This window comes from Pituophis catenifer, unplaced genomic scaffold (genome assembly GCF_029215685.1).
Source record: "Pituophis catenifer annectens isolate HBS135680 unplaced genomic scaffold, rPitCat1.0.hap2 SCAF_2, whole genome shotgun sequence".
In the NCBI taxonomy this organism is placed as follows: Eukaryota; Metazoa; Chordata; class Lepidosauria; order Squamata; family Colubridae; genus Pituophis; species Pituophis catenifer.
Genome location: NW_027256882.1, coordinates 24,083,064 through 24,105,501, shown reverse-complemented (window position 1 = coordinate 24,105,501; position 22,438 = coordinate 24,083,064). Strand labels below are relative to the sequence as shown.

General features: G+C 44.5%; 1 protein-coding gene across 1 annotated transcript; it reads right to left on the bottom strand.

The window, feature by feature from the left end:
- Positions 1–3,380: 3,380 nt before the first annotated feature.
- LOC139311876 (zinc finger protein 24-like) lies at positions 3,381–9,461 on the bottom strand. Its single transcript, XM_070936401.1, has 3 exons — positions 8,616–9,461; positions 4,820–4,910; positions 3,381–4,601 (listed from the first exon to the last, which is right to left on the bottom strand). Exons 1-3 carry the CDS (start codon positions 9,402–9,404, stop codon positions 4,084–4,086), a joined length of 1,398 nt encoding a protein of 465 aa, XP_070792502.1. The 5' UTR covers positions 9,405–9,461; the 3' UTR covers positions 3,381–4,083.
- Positions 9,462–22,438: the final 12,977 nt, after the last annotated feature.

Below are 22,438 nucleotides of genomic sequence, written 5' to 3'. Positions count from 1 at the left end.
ATGGCAGACTGGTGCCCGTGTATAGGCACACGCAGCTCAACTTGTGCAATGAGTTGCGCACAGGTGTGCATGCGCTCTGGCCCGTCAGTGGTGCAAGTTGAACTACACACACGCATGTGCACAGGCCCACTGCTTGCGTGGCCCAGTTCCCCTCTCTCTGCCCTCGCCAGGCCGCCAAGTGACAAAGGTTGGAGACGGCTGATATAAATAACATCACGATTGAAATTTTTATCGGTATGGCGCAGTGGATCATTAGGGTTGCGGTGTGGGGGGGAGGCTCTGAAAAAAAAATTAAGATGGCAGCCTTTGAATGTGGGTTGGCTTTGATCTTGTGGTCACAGCTGCCAATTTGTGGACAATGTGCTGTGGATTATTGTCTTAGACTAGGAATATGGACATTCATGTTCAAGTTTCTTAAGGTTGGGGTCCCCCACTTGTAGTCCAGCATCTTCTCCACTATCCCACACAGATTCTGGGGCTGAGGAGGGTATTCCATGGCAAATAAATAATCTAGGATAATAATTGAAAGACTAATTGAGATCAGATCACGTGTCTTTTCTCAAAACCCAGTTAATAAACCAGAGTTTCTGAGTTCATATAATAGGCTGTCGCTGGGATGTCATAAGCACATTTTGAACTCGTCGTCCCCGTGTTTGTTAGAGCAAAATTGTACCTCAGGACAGCACCTTTGATGCAAATGAATTTAAGCTTGGCTGGAGTTTTGAACTGCTACACTACAAATTTGTGTCGCAGATCACTCTGCTAAATGGCAATGTTTAAGATACTCCTGTTGTTCCTTTATCCTTTTCTACTGTCAGCTTTCCCAATGGCTCAATTCAGACATTACATATAATCTTAGATCATCAATAACGAACCACTTGTGTTCGTATAGCATGCTATGCCTAAACAATGATTGTTTAAGGCAGCGTTTCTCAACCGTGGAAACTTTTAAGATAGGTGGACTTCAACTCCCAGAATTCCCCAGCCAAGCCATGTTAGCTGGGGAATTCTGGGAATTGAAGTCCACCTATCTTAAAATTGCCACGGTTGAGAAACACAGATTTAAAATAATGGCCTGATTATTGGCCCACAATGCACTTAAGACAATGGCTGGATTCCTACAGGAGAGATCTATGCACAAGAATTTTTTTTTTTTTTTTACTGTTTGATTGTAAGACTAACGTATTTTTTGGAGTATAAGATGCACTTTTTTCCCTCCTAAAAGAGGCTGAAAATTTGGGTGCGTCTTATACGTCGAATGTAACCCCGCACGGTGCCCAAAATTGCTACCCGGAACAGCTGCTGCCTTCTCTTACCCCTTCCGTGCTTTGCCTGCTTTAGTCACTGGAGCTCCCTCCGACGATCAGCTGTGCTTTAGCTGTTTTTTAGCCCCAACCATAAAACCAGCAAGCGAACTAATGTGCTGAAGCTGACCAGGCTAAGGACTAGCCAGATGAATACTTGGTGGGCAGATTTTTTTTTTTTTAATTTGATTTATATGCCGCCCTTCTCCGAAGACTCAGGGCGGCTTACAGTGCGTTAAGCAATAGCCTTCATACTTTTGTATATTTTATACAAAGTCAGCTTATTGCCCCCACAAACTGGGTCCTCAATTTACCTACCTTAGAAAGGATGGAAGGCTGAGTCAACCTTGAGCCTGGCGAGATTCGAACTTACTTTAATTGCAGACAGCTGGTGTTAAATTACAGTGCTTTAGTCTACAGAGCTATCCAGGCTCTCTCCAGACTCTCTTTTTCCCTTATTTCCTCCCCAAAACCTAAGGTGCACCTTATACTCCAGTGCGTCTTATACTCCGAAAAATATGGTAAATCTTTCGGTTAAGCTGGAAGATCCACTAGAACAGGCAACCTTGACAGCAAGTGATTAACTTAAGTGAAAAAAAAATTGGCATGATTGTTTAGAGAACTTTATTCATCCCAATCCCATTAAAGGCATCTTTACATTCAAGACTTCTTTGCAAGGGGCCTGCAGTAGCTTTGGGAGCAGAAGACAAAGCTCAGGAATTCCCTGGTTTTTGACTTCGTCCTGGTAATTGTGCACCCTCGTCTTCACACCCTTACATGAACCCCCACCAGGAACAAAAAAAAAAATTCTCAGGTGGTGTACTGCCTGCCCAGATTTATTTCCAGCAAAGAAAAGGGGAATGACTTCTCTAAAGAGGGGCGATAATTACTCAAAACAGACTGCAATTAGACTGCAAGCTTTTATTTTAATATGTGTGCATGAGGAAAAAAATAAAAGAGAGAGAAACATGGATTACATCTAGCAGGCTCTGAACAGAGAGATGCATAAAAGCAGAGGCCAGCTGGGATCTTTTTCTCTAAACCAGTGTTTCTCAAGATTAGCCACTTTAAAATGCGTGGACTTCCGTTCCCAGGATTCCCCAGTCAATCACACCGGCCAGGGAATTCTGGGAGTTGAAGTCCACCCATCTTAAAAGAAGCAAGGGTGGGAAAGACTGGCTTTAAATGGGCTGGCAGGAATAGTAGAAAGTGGGCAGAGGTGATGGATTGAGAATTAAGAGTTGGACAGATTATGACTTGGTCCAGCGTCTCCAAATAAGGAGATCTCCAAACATAAAGGGATGAAGAACAACTATTCCTCAAAAGTTCTACTTGGATTTTCTTCTTCAAGGAGGCTCTTCTGCGAAGGAGCATTTCCTCAAATCAGCCTCTTCGTTTTGAGTACCACATGATCCCAGCTCTGCCAGCCTGAACAGCGTTTCTCAACCTTGGAAGCATGAAGATGGGTGGACTTCAACTCCCAGAATCCCCCAGCCAGCAGTGCTGGCTGGGGGATTCTGGGAGTTGAAGTCCACCCATCTTCACGCTTTCAAGGTTGAGAAACACTGCTTTAGAAGGACGCCAAAAACTTGGTTCTTCCCTCACATATTGAGCCAAACAGCCCTTGAACTGTTCGGATGCATTAATAATACTACCTGCGCCACAGAAGTTTCAATGAGTTTTCTTCTGTCGTGTTTTCCTGACCTGGATTTTTTTTATTTTATTTTTTTGCATAATATTGTGTTTTTTAACACTATAAACCACTCACTTGGGGAAAAGAAGGTGAACATATCCATTGAATCAAATAAACCGAAAGCTCTGAACGTCGGCACCTTTTAAGATATGTGGACTTCTACTCCCAGGATTCTGGGAGTGAAAGTCTACGCATCTTAAAAGTTGCCACGGTTCAGAAATATTGAAATAGACCAAACCACCAAGGAAAAACTGTAAAGGTAAAATGGCTATGGGGGGGGGCAGGAGGGGAGTCCCCTATATCATGGGTCTCAAACTCGATCACGTCACGTGGCGTATCGCGACGATTTTTACCTTTGCGCAGCCAGAGTGGGCGTGGCCTGGGCATGACGCACCCAGCCCACGGGCCGCCAGTTTGACACCCCTGCCCTATATCATCTTGGAAGTAACCAATCTGCTCAGATTAATACGAATGAATTTGGATCACTCAGATTTGATGCTGGAGTGTTTCTAATTCTCCACGGAACAGCTTCCCTCCTCTCCGTCTGGCAGCTGTTCCTCGTGGAATTATGTGCTGGATGGAATTCAAAGTGTATACTGTCTCATAATTATATTTAAGATCTTCTGTGCTGTTATATAGAAACATTTCAGCCTTCCAAATAGGCATTCCGATTTAAGCTTCGGCATATGCGTCTTCACTCCTGTTTTCACAGACGAAATAGCCCAAATAACAATATCCCAAATAATCATTGTCTTGGAACCGAGTTACGGCATCCTGTAACTCAAGAAGGAGTGAGGTGGAAACAGGCTGGCATCTAATCAAGATTCGTGTAATCTCTCCTTCTCGTGCATTATGAGCTCCCCACACCCCCCAAAAAAATTATGAAGCTCTGGAGGAATCCTCCATATTGTGTATCCTAGATTAACATTTTCCTCAAGGTCTTAGCATTTCCCGGGATTCCCAACGTAGCCGGCAACAGATGCTCCCTGAGAACCATAAAGATCTGAAGGAGAACCAAATCCCCCTTTTTGACTCGTTTCCCCACAAGTACCGATTTTTTATCCGCCCGTCTTTTCTCGCCAACTGCTATGTCGCTCCTCCGTACATGTGAACGGTGCTGTGTTTAAGGAGGTAAGACTTCCGAGTGAACTTCTTCCCACATTCCAAGCACTCGTGGGGTCTCTCCCCCGTATGGATGCCCTCGTGGCGTTTAAGATTCGACCTGCGACTGAATCTCCGCCCGCAATTCAAACAGCTGTACGTTTTTTCTCCCGGGTGGATTTTTTTTTGTTTAGTGAAGTTTGATTTATGGTAGAAACTCCTTGCGATGATGCTGGAGGCGCCGTACTTCTTAACCATGGGCATTTTGGACTGGCTGAGCTCCCTGTAACTTCCTCGACAAGGAACGGCACTATCGCCCATCTCCTTGGGAAGGAATTTCTGTGGCCAAATTAGTCTGTCTTGGCTTTGGGGAAGGTTTTCCTGCTCCCCGAACGGAGCCACCTGCTCTTCCGTTCTCCCGCCGAGCATCTCGTGCGATGTTTCGGGCTCAGAATTCTCCAGCCCATATTTCTCCATTTTGTCAACGCCTCTACTCCCTTCACCTATGGGAGAAATGGAAAATAATAATAATAATAATAATAATCCCAAATAGAAAGCTAAAGAAAATGTTTTGGCGCCGTTTGGCAGGGGTGGGGGTGGGGGTAATGGGAAGGCAGCCAAAGAAGGAAAGGGATGGAGTTAAAAATATCTGCCCAAAGGAATTGCACTGCATCCAAGTATTTGACCAACAGGCTTTATGTCGTCCGTTTGTATCACTCACCGGCATCTCCAGAGTTCCCCTCATGATTAGCCTCCCTGAACAGTGGTCCCTTCCCACAATCCTCTGCAGCATCCCTCACTTCCTTGAGCACCTGGAAACAGGAGAAAACATCTGTTTCAACAAGGCAGGGAGAGAGATGGAGAAGAGGGGCATTGCAAGGCTGACGACCGGTGGACGGTCAGGATGGGGTAGTTGGGACCAGGAATGGGGGAGACCCAGGTTCATTCTGCTCTCAGTCACAGGAATTAAATAGAGGGGGCCAGTCCCTCTCTCTACCTACCTGTAGAGAGTCAGGAAGGAGTGAAGGAAGATATGAAGGAATCATTCCCTACGCAAAAGGGGCTGAAGCGTTTTTAAAGTCCAGGATAAGATAACACACTCAGAAGGCAGCTCTCTAATTCACTTACGTTTGGGCCTTCAGGCCTGCCCCATCATCTTCTGTGGGAAAATGGGAGGGGGAATTGCAGAGAGTGTAGATGATATGTAGTCAAAATAACATTCCTTTCTCAGAGAGTCAAGGACGCAGTGCCCTGGCACCTGGAGTCGGATGACTGGGGAGTGTCTTCAGTTTGGACTGTGGATGATTGGACCATGGGATGGACATGAGGGTGCTGATCTTTCACTTGGGTGGGGAAAACCTGGAAACTTTCAGATTCGGGTTTTCCCAGATGTGCCAGTATGACATCTCTAATAAAAAGTAGCTTTGAGGAAATCCAAGCCTCAGAGTTTTCTTTCGTGGGGGTGTTACATGGAACCCTGACAGGAGGAGGAGGAGGAGGAGGAAGAGGAAGAGTGGCACGAACCTAGGTGGGTACAGGTAGTCCTCAACATACGATCACAATTGAGCCCAAAATTTATGTTTCCAAGTGAGAAATTTGTTGAGTGAGTTTTACCCCATTTTACGACTTTTCCTGCCACAGTTGTTAAGTGAACCAGCGCAGTTAGTAACGCGGTTGTTAAGTGAGTCTGGCTTCCCCATTGACTTTGCTTGTCGGAAAGTCGCAAAAGGGAAACACGTGACCTGGAGACACTGCAACCACCCTAAATATGAACCAGTTTCCAAGCATCCGAATGTAAATGACCATGAGGATGCTGCAACGGTCCTAAGTATGAAAGGTGGTCATCGGTCACTTTTTTCAGTGGCTGCTGAAACTTCGAACAGTCGCTAAATGAACTGTTGTAAGTCGAGGACTACCTGTGTTTTCCCTATTGAGTCTAAGATGCTTCCCTGAGGACCTGCAACAGTCTGTGGGAATAGCCTTGAGAGACAGGAGGAGGAAAAGACCTAGGCTAGGGCAACAGGACAGGTAGTCGTCGACTTAGAATCATTTGTTTAGTGACCAAAGTTACAACAGCCCTGAAAAAAGGAACATGACATTTTTTTTTTACACTTACGACAGTTTCAGCTTTCTCGTGGCCACGTGATCAAAATTCAGGCGCTTGGGAATTGATTCATAATTACGACTGCTGCAGTGTCCTGGCGGGGGGGGTCACATGATCCCCTTTTGCGACCTCCTGACAAGCAAACTCACTTAACAAACGTGTTACTAACTTCACAACTGTGACAAGAAAGCAATAGCCATAGCCTTTAGACTTATATACCGCCTCATGGGTGCTTTACAGCCCTCTCTAAGCGGTTTACAGAGGCAGTGGATTGGCCCCCAACAATCTGGGTCCTCATTTTACTCACCTCAGAAGAATAGAATGGAACAGAATAACAGAATTGGAAGGGACCTTGGGGGTTTTCTAATCCAACCCCCTGCTTAGGCAGGAAACCCTATATCAGTGATGGCTAACCTTTTTGCCGTCACGGGGGGAGCCCGCCCACAGCCATAATTCAATGCACCCCACCCCGCTTTTAGCACGTAATGGCACAGTGGGCCCGGTAGGCCCGTTTTTCACCCTCCCCAGGCTCCAGAAGCTTTCTAGGAGCCTGGGGAGGGTGAAAACAGCCTCCCCACCCCCAGAGGCCAGAAACAGCCCATTTCCCAACTTCCGGTGGGACCGAAAGGCCCATAAATCAGCTGGCTGGCGCACACATGCGCACTGGAGCTGAGCTACAGCAATGCTCGCGTGCCCACTGATACGGCTCTGGGTGCCACCTGTGGCACCCGTGCCATAGGTTCACTGCCCTATACCACTTTCAGACAAATGGTTATCCAATCTCTTCTTAGAAACTTCCAGTGATGGAGCATTCACAACTTCTGGTGGCAAGTTGTTCCACTAATTAATTGTTCCAACTGTCGGGAATTTTCTCCTAAGTTCTAGGTTGCTTTTCTCCTCAATTGGTTTCCACCCACTGCTTCTTGTCCTGCCCTCAGGTGCTTTGGGGAATAGTTTGACTCCCCCTCTTCTTTGAGGCAACCCCTGAGATACTGGAAGACTGCTATCATGTCACTCCTAGTCCTTCTTTTCATCAGACTAAAGGAAAAGGTTCCCCTCGCACATATGTGCTAGGCGTTCCCGACTCCAGGGGGTGGTGCTCATCTCCGTTTCAAAGCCGAAAAGCCAGCGCTGTCCGAAGACGTCTCCGTGGTCCTGTGGCTGGCATGACTAAATGCCAAAGGCGCACGGAACACTGTTCCCTTCCCACCAAAGGTGGTCCCTATTTTTCTACTTGCATTTTTTACGTGCTTTCGAAGTCCTAATTCATCAGAACTGCTAGTTCATCAGACTAGACCAGTGATGAAATGTAAAATTTGTTACTACCAGTTCTGTGGGCGTGGCTTGGTGGGGGGGGGGGGTTTAATGTGATTGGGTGGGTGTGGCCAACTTTTTTTTTTTTTAACCTTTAAAAGCATTTTTTTCTACAACCTTAAGAGGTTGCAGAAAAAAATGCTTTTAAAAGCCTCTGACGATCAGGCAGCTCAGCTGGGATCGCCAGAGGCTTTTAAAGGCATTTTTTTTTTCTACAACCTCTTCAGCTGAAGACGTTGTAGAAAAAATGCTTTTAAAAGCCTCTGACGATCCCAGCTGAGTCGCGCGATCATCAGAGGCTTTTTTTTAACTTTTAAAAGCATTTTTTCGGCTGAAGAGGTTGTAGAAAAAATGCTTTTAAAAGAAAAAAAAAAAAAGCCTCTGATGATCGTGTGGCTCAGCTGGGCATGCGGGGGGGTGGGGGAGTGCAAGGATTTTTGCTACCGGTTCTCCGAACCACCTGCCACCATTGCTGCCAGATCGGGCAATCCGGTCCAAACCGGGAACATTTCACTCCTGGACTAGACATACCCAATTCATGCAACTGTATGTTTTAGCCTCCAGCCCCCTAATCATCTTTGTTGGAAGGATGGAAGGCTGAGTCAACCTTGGGGCAAAACTCACTTAACAGCTGTCTCGTTCAGCAATGGAAATTTGGGACTCAATTGTGATTGTAAATTGAGGACTACCCATATAAGAAAACTGGTAAGAGACTTCTCTCGGCCCACCAAAGGAATTGGGGGGAGGGGGGGTAAGCTTCTCCAAAAGGGACCCTCCCCCAGCCCCTGGAAAATAAAGGCAAGAAGAGAAAAATATACTTTTGAGACTAGCAAGATTCAGTAACCATGCAAAACAGGTAGTGTTGATACTCATGGTTTGTTGTCTAGACTAAGTTGAAGGGCTGACGTACCCCGAAACCACGTTAGGTAATGGCAGATTCTGGACTCAGCGTTCTGCCAGACTCTGAAAGGTTCTTTTGATGGCACAGCTGCCAGTCCCAAAGATTGATTTGCATCTCTTGCTTCACACACCTGGTTTGATCTGCAAAGGAAGGTCCCAAACCTTGCGGTCCCAACTGCATCCTCCCGAATCGACTTACCTCCTGCTCCTGATGCTGATGCCCTTCCTCTTGCATTTGCAGAAAGTCCTCAGCCAGGGACACCGCCTGAATGCAAGTCTCGGGGCTGTTTCCACGGACCCAGCTCTGGATCTCGGGTGGCAAGATGGCCAAGAATTGCTCCAGGATCAACAACTCCAGGATCTGCTCCTTGGAGTGATGCTCCACCTTCAGCCATTGGTGGCAAAGTGCCTGCAGCCGGCTATACGCCCCCCGCGGCCCCTCGGCCTCCTGGTAGCAGAAGCGGCGGAAGTGCTGGCGCAGCTTCTCGCGGCCCAGGGCGTCCCTGTGCAAAATGGCCGCCTTCACTTTACCATAATCCTCTCGCTCGGAGCTTCCCAGATTGCAATACGCTCGCTCGGCTTCTCCTCGGAGGGCGGGCAGCAGCCGGGATGCCCACTCCTCCCTGGGCCACTGGCAGGCCTCAGCCACCTGTTCGAAGGAAGCCAGGAAGGCCTTGGCGTCATCCCAGGGGGAGGGCTCCTCCTGGACCAGGGACACAAGCCCCCAGGGCTGCTGGGATTCAGACATTTTCAAAAATTCCTGCCACTGGGCTTCCCACTGCTGAGACAGCAGGTCCGGCTCCTGTTTTACCAGTTGCTCCGTTCCCTCGAGCCCTCTGCAGCTCTTCCGGTCTCCTCCTACCTCCTCGCCCGATTTGGAAGCCGCTCGGCCCAGATCCTGCCTTTTGAATCCTGGCTGCATCCACTTCTCCAAAGCGGCTTGCAACTGCAGGCTGAATCCCGTCCGGGGCACCTCTCCGTCAGCCATCGGCTTTGTGTGGGCAATGGACAAGCCGGAATCTTTCCAACCGAGACAAGAAGACGATCCGTGAAGGGAAACCTACAGTCGATGGCAAAATGCCTCTCTGGCGTTCTGCGGGAAGAAGAGACCAGTGCCTCAGTTTCCCAACACTTCTAACGGGCCCCGACTCTCAAGTCACCCGTCCATCCTTCCCGCAGGAGAGAAATAGGTGGGCCGGGTGAGACGAGGCTGAAGCTGCCCGACCTAAAGATGAAGCAGGCATGTGGGTGGACTGAAGCCAGGGATCTTGTCTAAAACAGGGGTCCCCTCAGGGACCACTAAATTAATAATTTTAAATCCCACGGACCACTAATATGATCTGTCTAATGATCGGCTGGGTGGGTGTGGCTAGGTGGTCATGTGACTGGGTGGGCGTGGTCAACTCAAAGTCACTCACCTCAAGGGGCGCCTCGTCGGCTTCTACTTGCCCCTCCCCACCCCGCCACTCCTCGCCTCCCCACCCGGGCTCCTTAGGGCCCCAACAGGAAGCAGTTGTTGGAGCTAAGCAGCCACCAAGAGAAAGAGTTGGCAAAACCGCTCAGTTCAAATTGGATCTGACCGAGAAGGAGGCTCAGCAGAAGCACCTCACTCAGGACTAGGAGCATAGGCTTTCCAAGCAGAGGGAAGACCTGCGGGAGTGCAAAGCCAGGTACAGACGCCTGGAGGCTCAGAGGGCTGAGATGGTCAGCCAGTTCCAGGCCATGATGCAGTCCCACTGGAACGAGGCCCTCGGGCTCTGCGCCACCAACGGCTCTTCCCTCCAGCCTTCACCCAAAGCCCCACACCAGGAGGCCGAAGCAGACCCCAAGTCAGAATTTCTGTCCCCCTCTGACCCGCACAAAAAGACCCAGAAGGGAGACACTCTCTGCAGCAACACAAAAGTTCATTGCATGTATCCAAGACCTCGGTGCCTTCCGCTGTGCCCTTAAAACTTTCTTTTTTCAGCAAGCCAGGCTGGCTTAATATATTTTTTAAATATTTTTAATTGGTTTGTTATTTTAAATTGGGGCCAAATTAATATATATCTTTTTAATTGTTTTTAATGTTTGTATTGTATGTTTTTTAATCTGGCTGTACATCGCCCTGAGTCCCTCGGGAGAAGGTGCGGTACATAAATTCGAAATAAAATAAATAAAAATAAATAAATAAATGTATTCAGCCCATGGGCCGTAGTTTGAGGACCCCCGATTTTGTGCGATATAAAAAAATCCAAATAATTTTTCTGTGGACCACCAAAATTTTTCACCAGTTGATGACAACGCTGGTCTAAAAGATCCCCTCAGGGAGGTATTTAAAAGAGGGAACCAAATCTTTAAGGAAACAAAGGAGGGGGAGGAAGTCACCTAAACTAGACAAAAGAAGTTGGGCCTCACCCCAAGGAAACCCCCTCCCTCCCCCAAAAGCCCATCAACTTGTAAATCAGCAAGAGAAGAGCAGCTGCCATCTTGCCAATCAAACAGAACAAAGCACAGATTTGTGGGGGGAGAAGGATAAAAGGGGCCCTGAAGCCTGTCTGACTCATAAAAGGTAGTCTTCAACTTACAACAACTACTGAACCCCAAATTTCCGTTGCTAAGCGAGTGAGGTTTGCCTCCTTTTACAATCTTTTGCCCCCGTTGTTAACTGAATCGCTGCGGTTGTTCAGCGAATCATGAGGTCGTTAAGCGAATCTGGCTTCCCCTGTTGACTTGGTTGTCAGAAGCCGGCTGGGAAGGTTACAAATTTTTATTTATTTATTTATTTTATTTCTATACCGCCCTTCTCCCGAAGGACTCAGGGCGGTGTACAGCCTGATTAAAAGCACAAAGACAGACAAAATGGTGATCGTATGATCCTGGGACGGTTGCTAGGGGTCCGAATTTTGATCGCATGATCAATGGGAATGTTGCCACGGTCATAAGTGTGAAAACTGGTCATAAGTGTGAAAAGTGGTCATAGGTCTCTCTTTTCAGTGCCATTGTAACTTCGAATGGTCACTAAGCAAACTGTTGTAAGTCAGGGACATTAGTTGTTGACTTACGACCATTTATTCAGCCATCATTCAAAGTTAGGACGGCCCTGAAAAAGTGGTACTTATGACCCATCCTTGGAGTTCCAACTTTTGCAATATTCCCAGGGTCACTTATATCATGATTTCGGATGTTCGTTGCTGGTTTCCCAAAAGCAAAGAACGGACAAGCCGGCAGGAAGTCACAATCCTGTGAGGTCCTCACTTAACAACCCACATGCTCCTAGCTTAACAATTAACAACTGGAACTGCCAGAATTGCTGTTGCTAAGCAGTGAAGGCATGCGATTTCGCATCGCTTAGCAACGGCAATTCCAGTCCCAATTGCTATTTTAAAAAAATACAACATTGAAAAGAGGGGGGGGGAGTAGGAATTGAACCCACAGCTCCACTAGGGGACTCCCAGAGGGTTAAAAAACAGCAGCCACCCTTCAAGGAGCTTGGTCAGTATTTAAAAACTGGATGGAGACAAATTCTGAACTAACAATAGGAAAAATACAGGTAGTCCTCGACTTACGACCACAATTGAGCCCAAAATGGATGTTGCTAAGTGAGACATTTATTAAGTGAGTTTTGCTCCATTTTATGACTTTTCTTGCCACAGTTGTTAAGTGAATCTGGCTTCCCCATCGACTTCCCCATCACATGAGCATGGGAGGTGCTGCAACGGTCATAAGGGTGAAAAATGGTCACTTTCAGTGCCGTTGTAATTTCGAACGGTCATTAAATGAACTGTCGTAAGTCGAGGACTACTTGTATTTTTCTCCCCAATTTGCGCTGACAATGCTGGTCTTTCTACAGTTCCGATGTGCAGTAGATTCAGATGTAAAAAATAGAGATTTGGGTGTAACAATTCACCAGCATGGGTCAAGGCCGAACAACTGTATAAGTAGTCCTCGATTTACAACAGTTCGTTTAGTGACCAAAGTTACAAAGGCACTGGAAAAAGTGACTTGCGACCATTTTGGCATTCCCATGGGTCAAGTGATCAAAATTCAGATGCTTGGCAACTCATATTTACGAACGTTGACTCAAATATGACTCATATTTATGAACGTTGCAATATCCCGGGGATCATATGATCTGCTTTTGCAACCTTCCCCACAAGCCAAGTCCATGGGGGAAGCCAGATGCAATCAAAACCGTGTTACTAACTTAACATCTGCAGGGATTCCCTTAACAACGGTGGCAAGAAAGGTCGTAAAACGAGGCAAGATTCACTTAACAAATGTCTCTCTTAGCAACAGACCCTCAATGGCAGATCCTACGTCGAGAGCTACCTGTATTTGGCATAACATTTTAACCTTGGCAAATCTTTCCTGGCTTGGCATCTCCGGTACAATTACGGTTCAAAGTAATGAACCCCATATAGGAGTTTAAGTATTATGATTTAATTATTTTTTAAATTGTTTTTAAATTTTATATGCAATGTTTTATCTTGGCTGTACACCGCCCTGAGTCCCGCAGGAGAAGGGCGGTATAGAAATAAAATAAAATAAATAAATTATTTCTTTTCAGAAGCTCAAGGGGGGGGGCAGAGAGAACACCCCAGCCTCCAAACTGCCCCCCACACACATAAAATAGGTTGAGCTATAAGAGAAGGACTGAATCAAAATCCGAATACAACTGGAAGGGACCTTGGAGGTCTTCTAGTCCAGCCCCCTGCCAGAGCTGGAGATCCTATCCCATTTCAGACAAGGGACTATCCAGTCTCTTCTTTAAAAAAAAAACAAAACCTCCAGGGATGAAGCCCCTACAATTTCTGGTGGCAAGCTGTTCCACTGGTTAGTCCCCCCTAGTCCCCCCACCCCCCAATTTTGAGGAAGTTTCTCCTTCATTCCAGGTTGCTTCTCTCCTTGACTAGTCCCCATCCATTATTTCCTCTCCTGCCTTCTGGTGCTTTGGAAAATAAATTGACAACCCCCCCACCCCTCCTCTTGGTGCCAGCCCTTCAAATACTGGAAGACTGCTGTCCCAATAGGACCCCCTCCCCAAAGAAGCTACCAGGGCTAAGAGAAGGGTGGGGGGAGGAAACTAGAATTGGGTCTCCCCACTCCTTCCAAATTTTGGCTCTGGGGCTGAATGGGAGGGGGACCGGCCCAAAAGGTCCCAATAGCTTCCATAGCTAAAGGGGGGGGGGCATCCAGGTTCCAGATCCTGGGTTCCCACCCACCCCAACCCTGAAATGTTAGGGTGGCAACTCTGCAAATCTGGATTTGCTTTAAGGATCTTCCCGGGGAGGGTGGGAGTCAGATCCCATCGAAATCAACACGGGGGCTTCACTTTCTTAAACCCTCCACCCCGCTTTCCGCGCTCCGATCGGCCACTCACCCGGATTCCTGCGGGAGATTTTTTTCCCCCCTGGAAAATGAGCCTCCCCCCCACTTTATATACAAGGAAGTGGACCTCGCTGCGAGCCAGAAGCATTAAATAAATACAGCTGCTTCCGTTGGGAGGGCTCTGAGCAGGAAGGGGTGAGGCTCCATCGAGTCAAATAGCAAATTGCCTCTGAAATGCACTTTTTTTGGTTTTTTTTTTTCTTTCTTTTTCCCCCATTGGGCTCAGGGGGCGCTTTTTAAAGAGCTTTTGTTGTGGTGGTGATTGTGGTGGTGGGTGATTTTTGCAAAGATTTCCCCCCACCCCATTCCCTAGGGTTGCCAAGTCTGCTTCCAAAAAATAGCAGACAAGCAGTGTGTGTGTGTTTAAGTAGTAAAAAAATAAAAAATAATTACACTTAAATTATATATTTTCTTACAAACATTTTAACACATTTCCATCCTTTCTAAGGTCGGTAAATTGAGGACCCAGTTTGTGGGGGCAATAAGCTGACTTTGTATAAATATACAAAAATATGAAGGCTATTGCTTAACGCATTGTAAGCCGCCCTGAGTCTCCGGAGAAGGGCAGCATATAAATCAAATTAAAAAAAAAAAAACACGTATTAAAATTATCACTTCAAAACTTTACTTAAAATTCAGAACATCAAATATAATAATAGGTAAAATATTAAATTCCATTTTAATTTCATCATAAAGCTTTTGAATAAAAAAAAATGTCCACTATTTTGTGAAAAAAAAATAGTGAACATAATGTGAAAAAAGCGGACTGTCCGCTCAAATAGTGGACACCTGGCAACATTAACCCAGTGTGAAAAGGTGAATTAATTATTTTTTTCCCCTTGCACCCCCATCTCCCTTGGATGCTTATGTCGTTTTATAATGTTGCCATTATAAAATTAAAATGGAATTTAATATTTTACATATTATTATATTTGATGTTTTGAATTTTAAGTAAAGTTTTGAAGTTATTATTTTAATACGTGGTTTTTTTGTTTTTTTTTTAAATTTGATTTATATGCCGCCCTTCTCCGGAGACTCGGGGTGGCTTACAATGCGTTAAGCAATATTTATTATATTTTATTTATTTTATATTTTATTTGATTTCTATACCGTCCTACTCCCAAAGGACTCAGGGCGGTGCACAGCCAAACAATAAAACACATACATACAAAATTTAAAAGTAGAATTAAAATCAAATTAAATAATTTTGGCCCAGACAAATTAAAACCCCAAACTATTTAAAACCAATTTTAAAATTGAATATATAAAATACTAAAAGATATTTAAAAATTAAAAATCTTTTATAAAAGAGGGGCCTTCATACTTTTGTATATTTATACAAAGTCAGCTTATTGCCCCCACAAACTAGGTCCTCAATTTACCTACCTTAGAAAGGATGGAAATGTGTTAAAATGTTTGTAAGAAAATATATAATTTAAGTGTAATTTTTTTAATTTTTTTTTACTACTTAACACCCCCCACCCCCGCTTGTCCGCTATTTTTTGGAAGCAGACCTGGCAACCCTCTAAAATGTCGATTTTCTCTCTCTCTCTCTCTTTTTTTTTTGGAAGCTCCTCCTTTGCTCAGATCGCACTTTGCAAAAAGGGAAAGGAGGGGGGGAGACGAAAAAGGGGGGGGAAAGCCTCCAGTCGAAAGGCGCCTTTTTGAGCCTCCGTGACGGTTCCTGGGAAATGTAGTCTTTCGCAAGTGGGAAGATTTCTAACCCCCCCCAAAAAAGATGGTCTCCGGGTCTTTTTATCTTTTGATCAATAGTTTTTTTTTTTTAAATATGAAGGTGATGTAAACAAGGGCAAACAAGAATAATAACTCAACGCTGTGGAGTGTGGACACAATGAAACAATCGTCTAATTTATGATTAAAATAAACTTAAGGAGGGGAGGGAAAGCAGGGGGTTGGACTAGATGACCTCCAAGGTCTCTTCCGTTACTGTTACATCCATACAATATAGAACTAGTTCTGCCCTTTTCCAAATTACTTAGGTCAGGCGTCTGCAACCTTAAAACACTCAAAAGAGCCATTTGGACCCATTTTCCACAGAAAAGAAAACACCGGGAGCCACAAAACCCTTCCCAGTGCCTGACTATTTCTTGAGCGGCCACAAAACTAGGATATGTAGTTGAATTAAGCGTTCTGTTTTCTACTTTCCTTATCCACTTTCTTTTCGCTTAATCCAATCATACTACTTGTCCCATACCTTAAAACACTTTGAGCTTTCCTTATCCTTTCATTTCAGTGTTAGTTGATCTGATTCCGCACATGCATATATTTTTTGTATTATCTGTTGGTCGGTTGGCAAATGATCCGTCTTCCAAACTTGTGCAATTGCTATTTTGGCCTCCGTAATTATATGATGTATCCAATATGTCATTTCTTTTCTAATATTTTGTTTATATATTCCTAATAAAAAAATCTCTGGGTCTAATTCTATTTCTTCTCCTGTAATTTGTGATAATCTTGATGAGTATTAAATTTTACTTTTCTTTCTTTTTTTTTCCTAATAGTGAGTTTTAAATTAAGAACTGATAATTGGGAGTGTATTTCCATGCTTATTTCATATAAATACCAACAATGACTTCATCGTCATGAGGATGAAGGTGGGACTAGGTTATGAAATATATATTACATATCTATATATATATTATTCTCCTCTACGCATTATATATTTCATAACCTAGTAGAATAGAAATGAAATGTCAATTATAAGATATGATCTATGTATATGAATATTTTATTATGGTTTTAATTGTTTTTATAATTGTTTGATAATTTAATAAAGTTTGTTTTAAAATAAAAAAATAAAAAATAAACGTTCTGTTTTCTTGTGAAACTTTTCTTTTCTTGGATTTATCCATGGTTGGCCTACTGGGGGTTGAAAAGCTCAATAAATGGTGTGCCGGCGGGTGTCGCACATTGGCCGTTGCAATGCATATTTTGAGTGACAGGGAGCTGCAGCAGAGGTGTGAAAGAGCCACATGTGGCTCCAGAGCCGCAGGTTGCTGACCCCTGACTTAGGTAGTCCAAGGGTGAGGAACCATGGCCCCTTTATGACTTGTGGACTTCAACTCCCAGTATTCCTGGCTGGCTCAGGAATTCTGGGAGTTGAAGTCCACAAGTCATAAAGGGGCCAATGGTTTGAGAAACCTCTGAACTAGACCAATGTTTCTCAAACTTGGCAACTTTTAAGAAATGTGGACTTCAACTCCCAGAGTTCCCCAGCACGCTGGCTAGGGATTTCCAGGAGTTGAAATGCATAAATTTGGACTTCAAGCTAAGTTTGGGAGATAGTGAACTAACTAGACCGTAGTGAAAAAATATTGCATTTTTAAAATCGGGTGTCCACAGTCCATTCTGACTCTTTTGAATCCCAGGCTCAACAGAAGTGGATAGATATTTAAGTCATATCTATTTCTACAATTAAGATTAGTGAGATTATAATCCAGTGGGTCTCAACCTTGGCTACTTTAATTCCCCATTTGATTCTGGGAGTTGAAATCCACACATTTTAAGGTTGAGACACATTGCAGTAGTAGTGGTTTAAGAATAAAATATACTTTTCCTTTAAGTCTCATTATGTTCAACAGAGCCTGTAAAAATATATATGTAAAGTGTTTCAACCCTGCCTTTTAGATATTTTGAACAGATGAGCCTTCCTATCATTACAGGGACACAGAATGGAAACTGGCATTCTTTTCAGGAGCCGATTTTGCGAAATAACATAATTTTCTGTTTGAATTTCTGAAATATGTTTTGGAACATGTAGGAAAAAAGACTGTTGTATGTTGTAGACAGGTTGTGTGTTCACTCAATTTTTGGAAATCAAATCGAGAACCACTGTGCAATCCTAAAAATATTTGGGTCTCCACAGAGGTTGGTTTCAGCAGGTTCTGACCAGTTCTGGAGAACCGGTAGCGAAAATTTTGAGTAGTTCGGAGAACCGGTAGTAAAAATCCTGACTGGCCCCGCTCCCATCTATTCTCTGCCTCCTGAGTCCCAGATGATTGAGAGGAAATGGGGATTTTGCAGTATCCTTCCCCTGGAGTGGGTTGGGAATGGAGATTTTACAGTATTCTTCCTCTGCCACACCCACCAAGCCACACCCACAGAACCGGTAGTAAAAAAATTTGAAATCCACCACTGGGTTTCCATCAACTTAACAGAATAACAGAGATGGAAGGGACCTTGGAGGTCTTCTAGTCCAATCCCCTGCTTAGGCAAGAAATCTTATACCATTTCAGGCAAATGGTTATCCAACATCATCTTAAAAACTTCCAGTTTTGGAGCATTCACAACTTCTGGAGGCAAAGCTGTTCTGCCGATTAATTGTTATTTATTATTTATTTTATTATTATTTGATTTGATTTTTATACCGCCCTTCTCCAACAGGACTCAGGGCGGTGAACAGCCAAGATAAAACGTAACATATAAAATTTAAAAAAACAGTTTAAAAGACATTAAATAGTTTCGGCCCTCAATTTAAAACAACCCAGTTAAAACCAATTTCAAATTAAAACCGAAAGGATGGGATCAAGCCAGCCCGGCTAGATGAAATAGATGAGTTTTCAGGGCCTGACGAAAAGTCCGGAGGTCTGGTATCGTGCGTATCTCTGGGGGTAGGTCGTTCCAGAGGGCAGGTGCCGCCACAGAGAAGGCTCTCCCCCTGGGGGTCGCCAGCCGACATTGTCTGGCCGACGGCACCCTGAGGAGGCCCTCTCTGTGCGAGCGAACTGGCCGGTGGGAGGCTATTGGCGGCAGAAGGCGGTCTCCTAGATACCCCGGCCCTAAGCCATGGAGCGCTTTAAAGGTGGTCACCAACACCTTGAAGCGCACCCGGAAGACCACCGGAAGCCAGTGCAGCTTGCGCAGGAGAGATGTCACATGGGAGCACCCCATCGCTCCCATAATCCCCCGCGCAGCCGCATTCTGGACCAACTGGAGCCTCCGGATGCACCCCAAGGGGAGCCCCATGTAGAGAACATTGCAGTAGTCCAGGCAGGAAGTAACGAGTGCCAGAGTGACCGTGTGTAGGGAGTCCCGATCCAGAAAGGGACGCAACTGGCGTATCAGGCGGACCTGATAAAAAGCCCCCCTGGCCACGGCTGTCTTATGTGCTCTAAAGACAGCCGTGCATCCAGGAGGACGCCCAAGTTGCCAGCCCTCTCCGTGGGGAGGAGGAGGAGAGGGCTCTTGCTGTTAGGAAATTGTTCTTGCTGTTAGGAAATTTCTCCTTAGTTCTAGGTTCTCTCCTTGATTAGTTTCCATCGTTTCTTGTCTTGCCTTCTGGTGCTTTGGAAAATAGGTTTTTTTTTTTTTAAAAAAAAGTTTGATTTATATGCCGCCCTTCTCCGGAGACTCAGGGCGGCTTACAATGTGCTCAGCAATAGCCTTCATCCTTTGGTATATTTATACAAAGTCATCTTATTGCCCCCACAAACTGGGTCCTCATTTCACCTACCTTAGAAAGGATGGAAGGCTGAGTCAAACCTTGAGCCTTGGCGAGATTCGAACCTGCAGTAATTGCAGGCAGCTGGTCTTAATAACCAGCTTAATAACAGGGTGCCTTAGACCACTGTACTACCAAGGCTCTCCTTTTTGTGGCAGTCCCTGATATTGGAACACTGCTGTCATGTCACCCCTGGTCCTTCTTTTCACTTGCTGACTCGGATATAGGCACCTGCTACCATGGGCAATGATGAAAAAAATGACAGAACATTGCATTGCAGATCCTCTTATGATCACCTCCCAGCATCAATATGTAAATCACAGGGATTGAATTATGACATCACAACACATGTTTGATCATCCTTGCCCTCCTTAGATACCTGAAGTGTTTGGCTCAGGGTTTTGTCAACTCTTAAATAATCTCCCTCTTTATCTCTCTCTCCTAGAGAAGCTGTGATCTATTGGATCATCCGTTCAGAAATATTTCCTTATCAGTTTTCTCAAGGCCTTCAACAATGACGGAGCTTCTAAGGTAACGTGTCCGCTGGAAAAGCTGGGATACATTCACAGATGTAGGAATTGGGTATGTCTACTCTGGTGAAAAGAAGGACTAGGGGAGACATGATAGCTGTGTTCTAATATTTGAGGGGCTGCTACAAAGAGCCTTGGTAGTTCAGGGGTTTAAGGCACCCTGTTATTAAAGCTGGTTATTAAGACCAGCTGCCTGCAATTACTGCAGGGTTCGAATCTCGCCAAGGCTCAAGGTTGACTCAGCCTTCCATCCTTTCTAAGGTAGGTGAAATGAGGACCCAGTTGTGGGGGCAATAAGCTGACTTTGTATAAATATACAAAAGGATGAAGGCTATTGCTGAGCACATTGTAAGCCGCCCTGAGTCTTCGGAGAAGGGCGGCATATAAATCAAATTAAAAAAAAAAAAAAGAAGAAGAAGAGGGAGTCAAACGGGGGTGAAATCCAGCAGGTTCTGGAGAACCGGTAGCGGAAATTTTGAGTAGTTCGGAGAACCGGCAAATACCACCTCTGGCTGGCCCCAGAGTGGGGTGGGAATGGAGATTTTGCAATATCCTTCCCCCAGGAGTGGGGAGGGAATGGGGATTTTGCAGTATCCTTCCCCTGCCACACCCACAGAACCCTTAGTAAAAGAATTTGGATTTCACCACTGGAGTCAAGCTATTCTCCAAAGCACCTGAAGGCAGGACAAGAAACAATCGATGGAAACTAAGCAAAGAGAGAAGCAACCTAAAAATAAGGAGAATTTTCCTGACAGCGAGAAGAATTAACAATTAAGTAATTGTTCCAGTATCTCAGGGATTGCCACAAAGAGCGAGTCAAGCTATTCTCCAAAGCCCCTGAAGGCAGGACAAGAAGCAACGGATGGAAACTAATCAAGGAGAGAAGCAACCTAGAACTAAGGAGAAATTCCCTGACAGAAGAATTAATCAGTGGAACAACTTGCCTCCAGAATAATAACCCATTTGGAACTGTATGCCAGTCAGACATCAGCATAGCAAATGTTTTGTGACGTTTGGTATGGTTTGTATTTATTTATATGCTGCCTGTATTATTTTTACAAATTAACTCAAAAGCTGGGAACACTATCCAACGCACCTTCCTCCTATTTTCCCTACAACATCCATCCCGTGAGGTGGGCTGGGCTAAGAGAGACCGGGCCCAAAATCACCCAGCAGGCTTACATGGCTAAAATGGGACTATGAACTCATGGTCTCCCGCTTTCTAGTCCGGTGCCTTAACCGCTAGACCAAGCTGCCTGTCATAAGCTGCTTTCGTATAATGTCTATGTCATAAAATGTTTTTATCAGTTTTGCAAAATCTCAATTTTACGGGTGTCGTGGGTCCCACATTTGGCTGTATTCTAAAAAGTTAGCCCATCTGAGGTACCTTGATTCAAAAGATTTCACCCTGCAGCGCACCCTTTCACACATCCTGTAACTTACATGTGTGTTTGCATGAAGTAAAAAATGAAATCATTTTTAAAAACTTAAAATCTTGAAATCTCACAAGATTTCTCATGAAACGTGAGTTCCCTCTCATCCCTCCAAGTTCTGATGTGGTCTTTGAAAAGAAGACTCAGGCTTCAAGCTATGGATTTTTTCCTTAATTTTAAAAAAATAATTTAATTTAATTTAATGGCTAAATTTTTAAAAATTTTAAATGGCTAATTTTTAAAAAAACCTCTAACTTTGAGAATAGTATTCAGTCTATTGAATTCAGTCTGGAAAATCCAGTCCGATATTAAGTGGAGATCTTTTACTCTTTTGCATAAATCCATATATATCACATAGATCTATCTATCTATCTATCTATCTATCTATCTATCTATCTATCTATATCGATAGATAGATAGATAGATATAGATATGATGTACCCTGTTTCCCCAAAAATAAGACATCCCCTGATTATAGCCGCCCTGAGCCTTCGGAGAGGGGCGGCATATAAATTGAATTAATTAAATTAAATTAAATTAAATAAGCCCAATCGGGCTTTTGAGCGCATGCGCTAAAATAAGCCCTCCCCAAAAATATTTAAACGCAGAGCTAGAAATCAGGTAAGACGGCAAGAGGAGCCTCATCTTGCTCCACGCGCCCTAAAATGATAAGACCTCTCTGAAAATAAGGCCAAGCGCTTATTTCGGGGTTCAAAAAAAATATAAGACAGGGTCTTATTTTCGGGGAAACACGGTGTGTATGTATGTATTACAGGTAGTCCTCGACTTATGACCACAACAGAGCCCAAAATTTATGTTGCTAAGTGAGACATTTGTTAAGTGAGTTTTGCCGCGTTTTCTTGCCATGTTTGTTAAGCGAATCACTGCATTTGTTAAATGAATAACTGTTATTAAATGAATCTGGTTTCTCCATTGACTTTGCTTGTCAGAAGGTCGCAAAAGGGGATCACGTGACCCCGAGACACTGCGACCGTCATAAATGTGAGTCAGTTGCCAAGCATCTGAATATAGATCACATGACCATGGGGATGCTTCAAGGGTCATAAGTGTGAAATACGGTCATAAAAGTCACTCAGTGCCGTTGTAACTTTGAACGGTCACTAAATGAACTGTTGTTAAGTTGAGGACTACCTGTATTTCACTACTTCCCATACCAATGAATATTTCTTTGCCCAGAAAAAAAATTGCAATCGCAATCACTGGACTCTTG

Bases quoted from the DNA above. Each gene is read 5' to 3' on its own strand.
- LOC139311876 (XM_070936401.1), bottom strand. From the start codon at position 9,404: ATGGCTGACGGAGAGGTGCCCCGGACGGGATTCAGCCTGCAGTTGCAA. The intron at 4,911-8,615 runs GTAAGTCGATTC...TCCTGTTTCCAG, and splicing joins ATCAGCATCAGGAGCAGGAG to GTGCTCAAGGAAGTGAGGGA. The intron at 4,602-4,819 runs GTGAGTGATACA...TTTCTCCCATAG, and splicing joins GGGGAACTCTGGAGATGCCG to GTGAAGGGAGTAGAGGCGTT.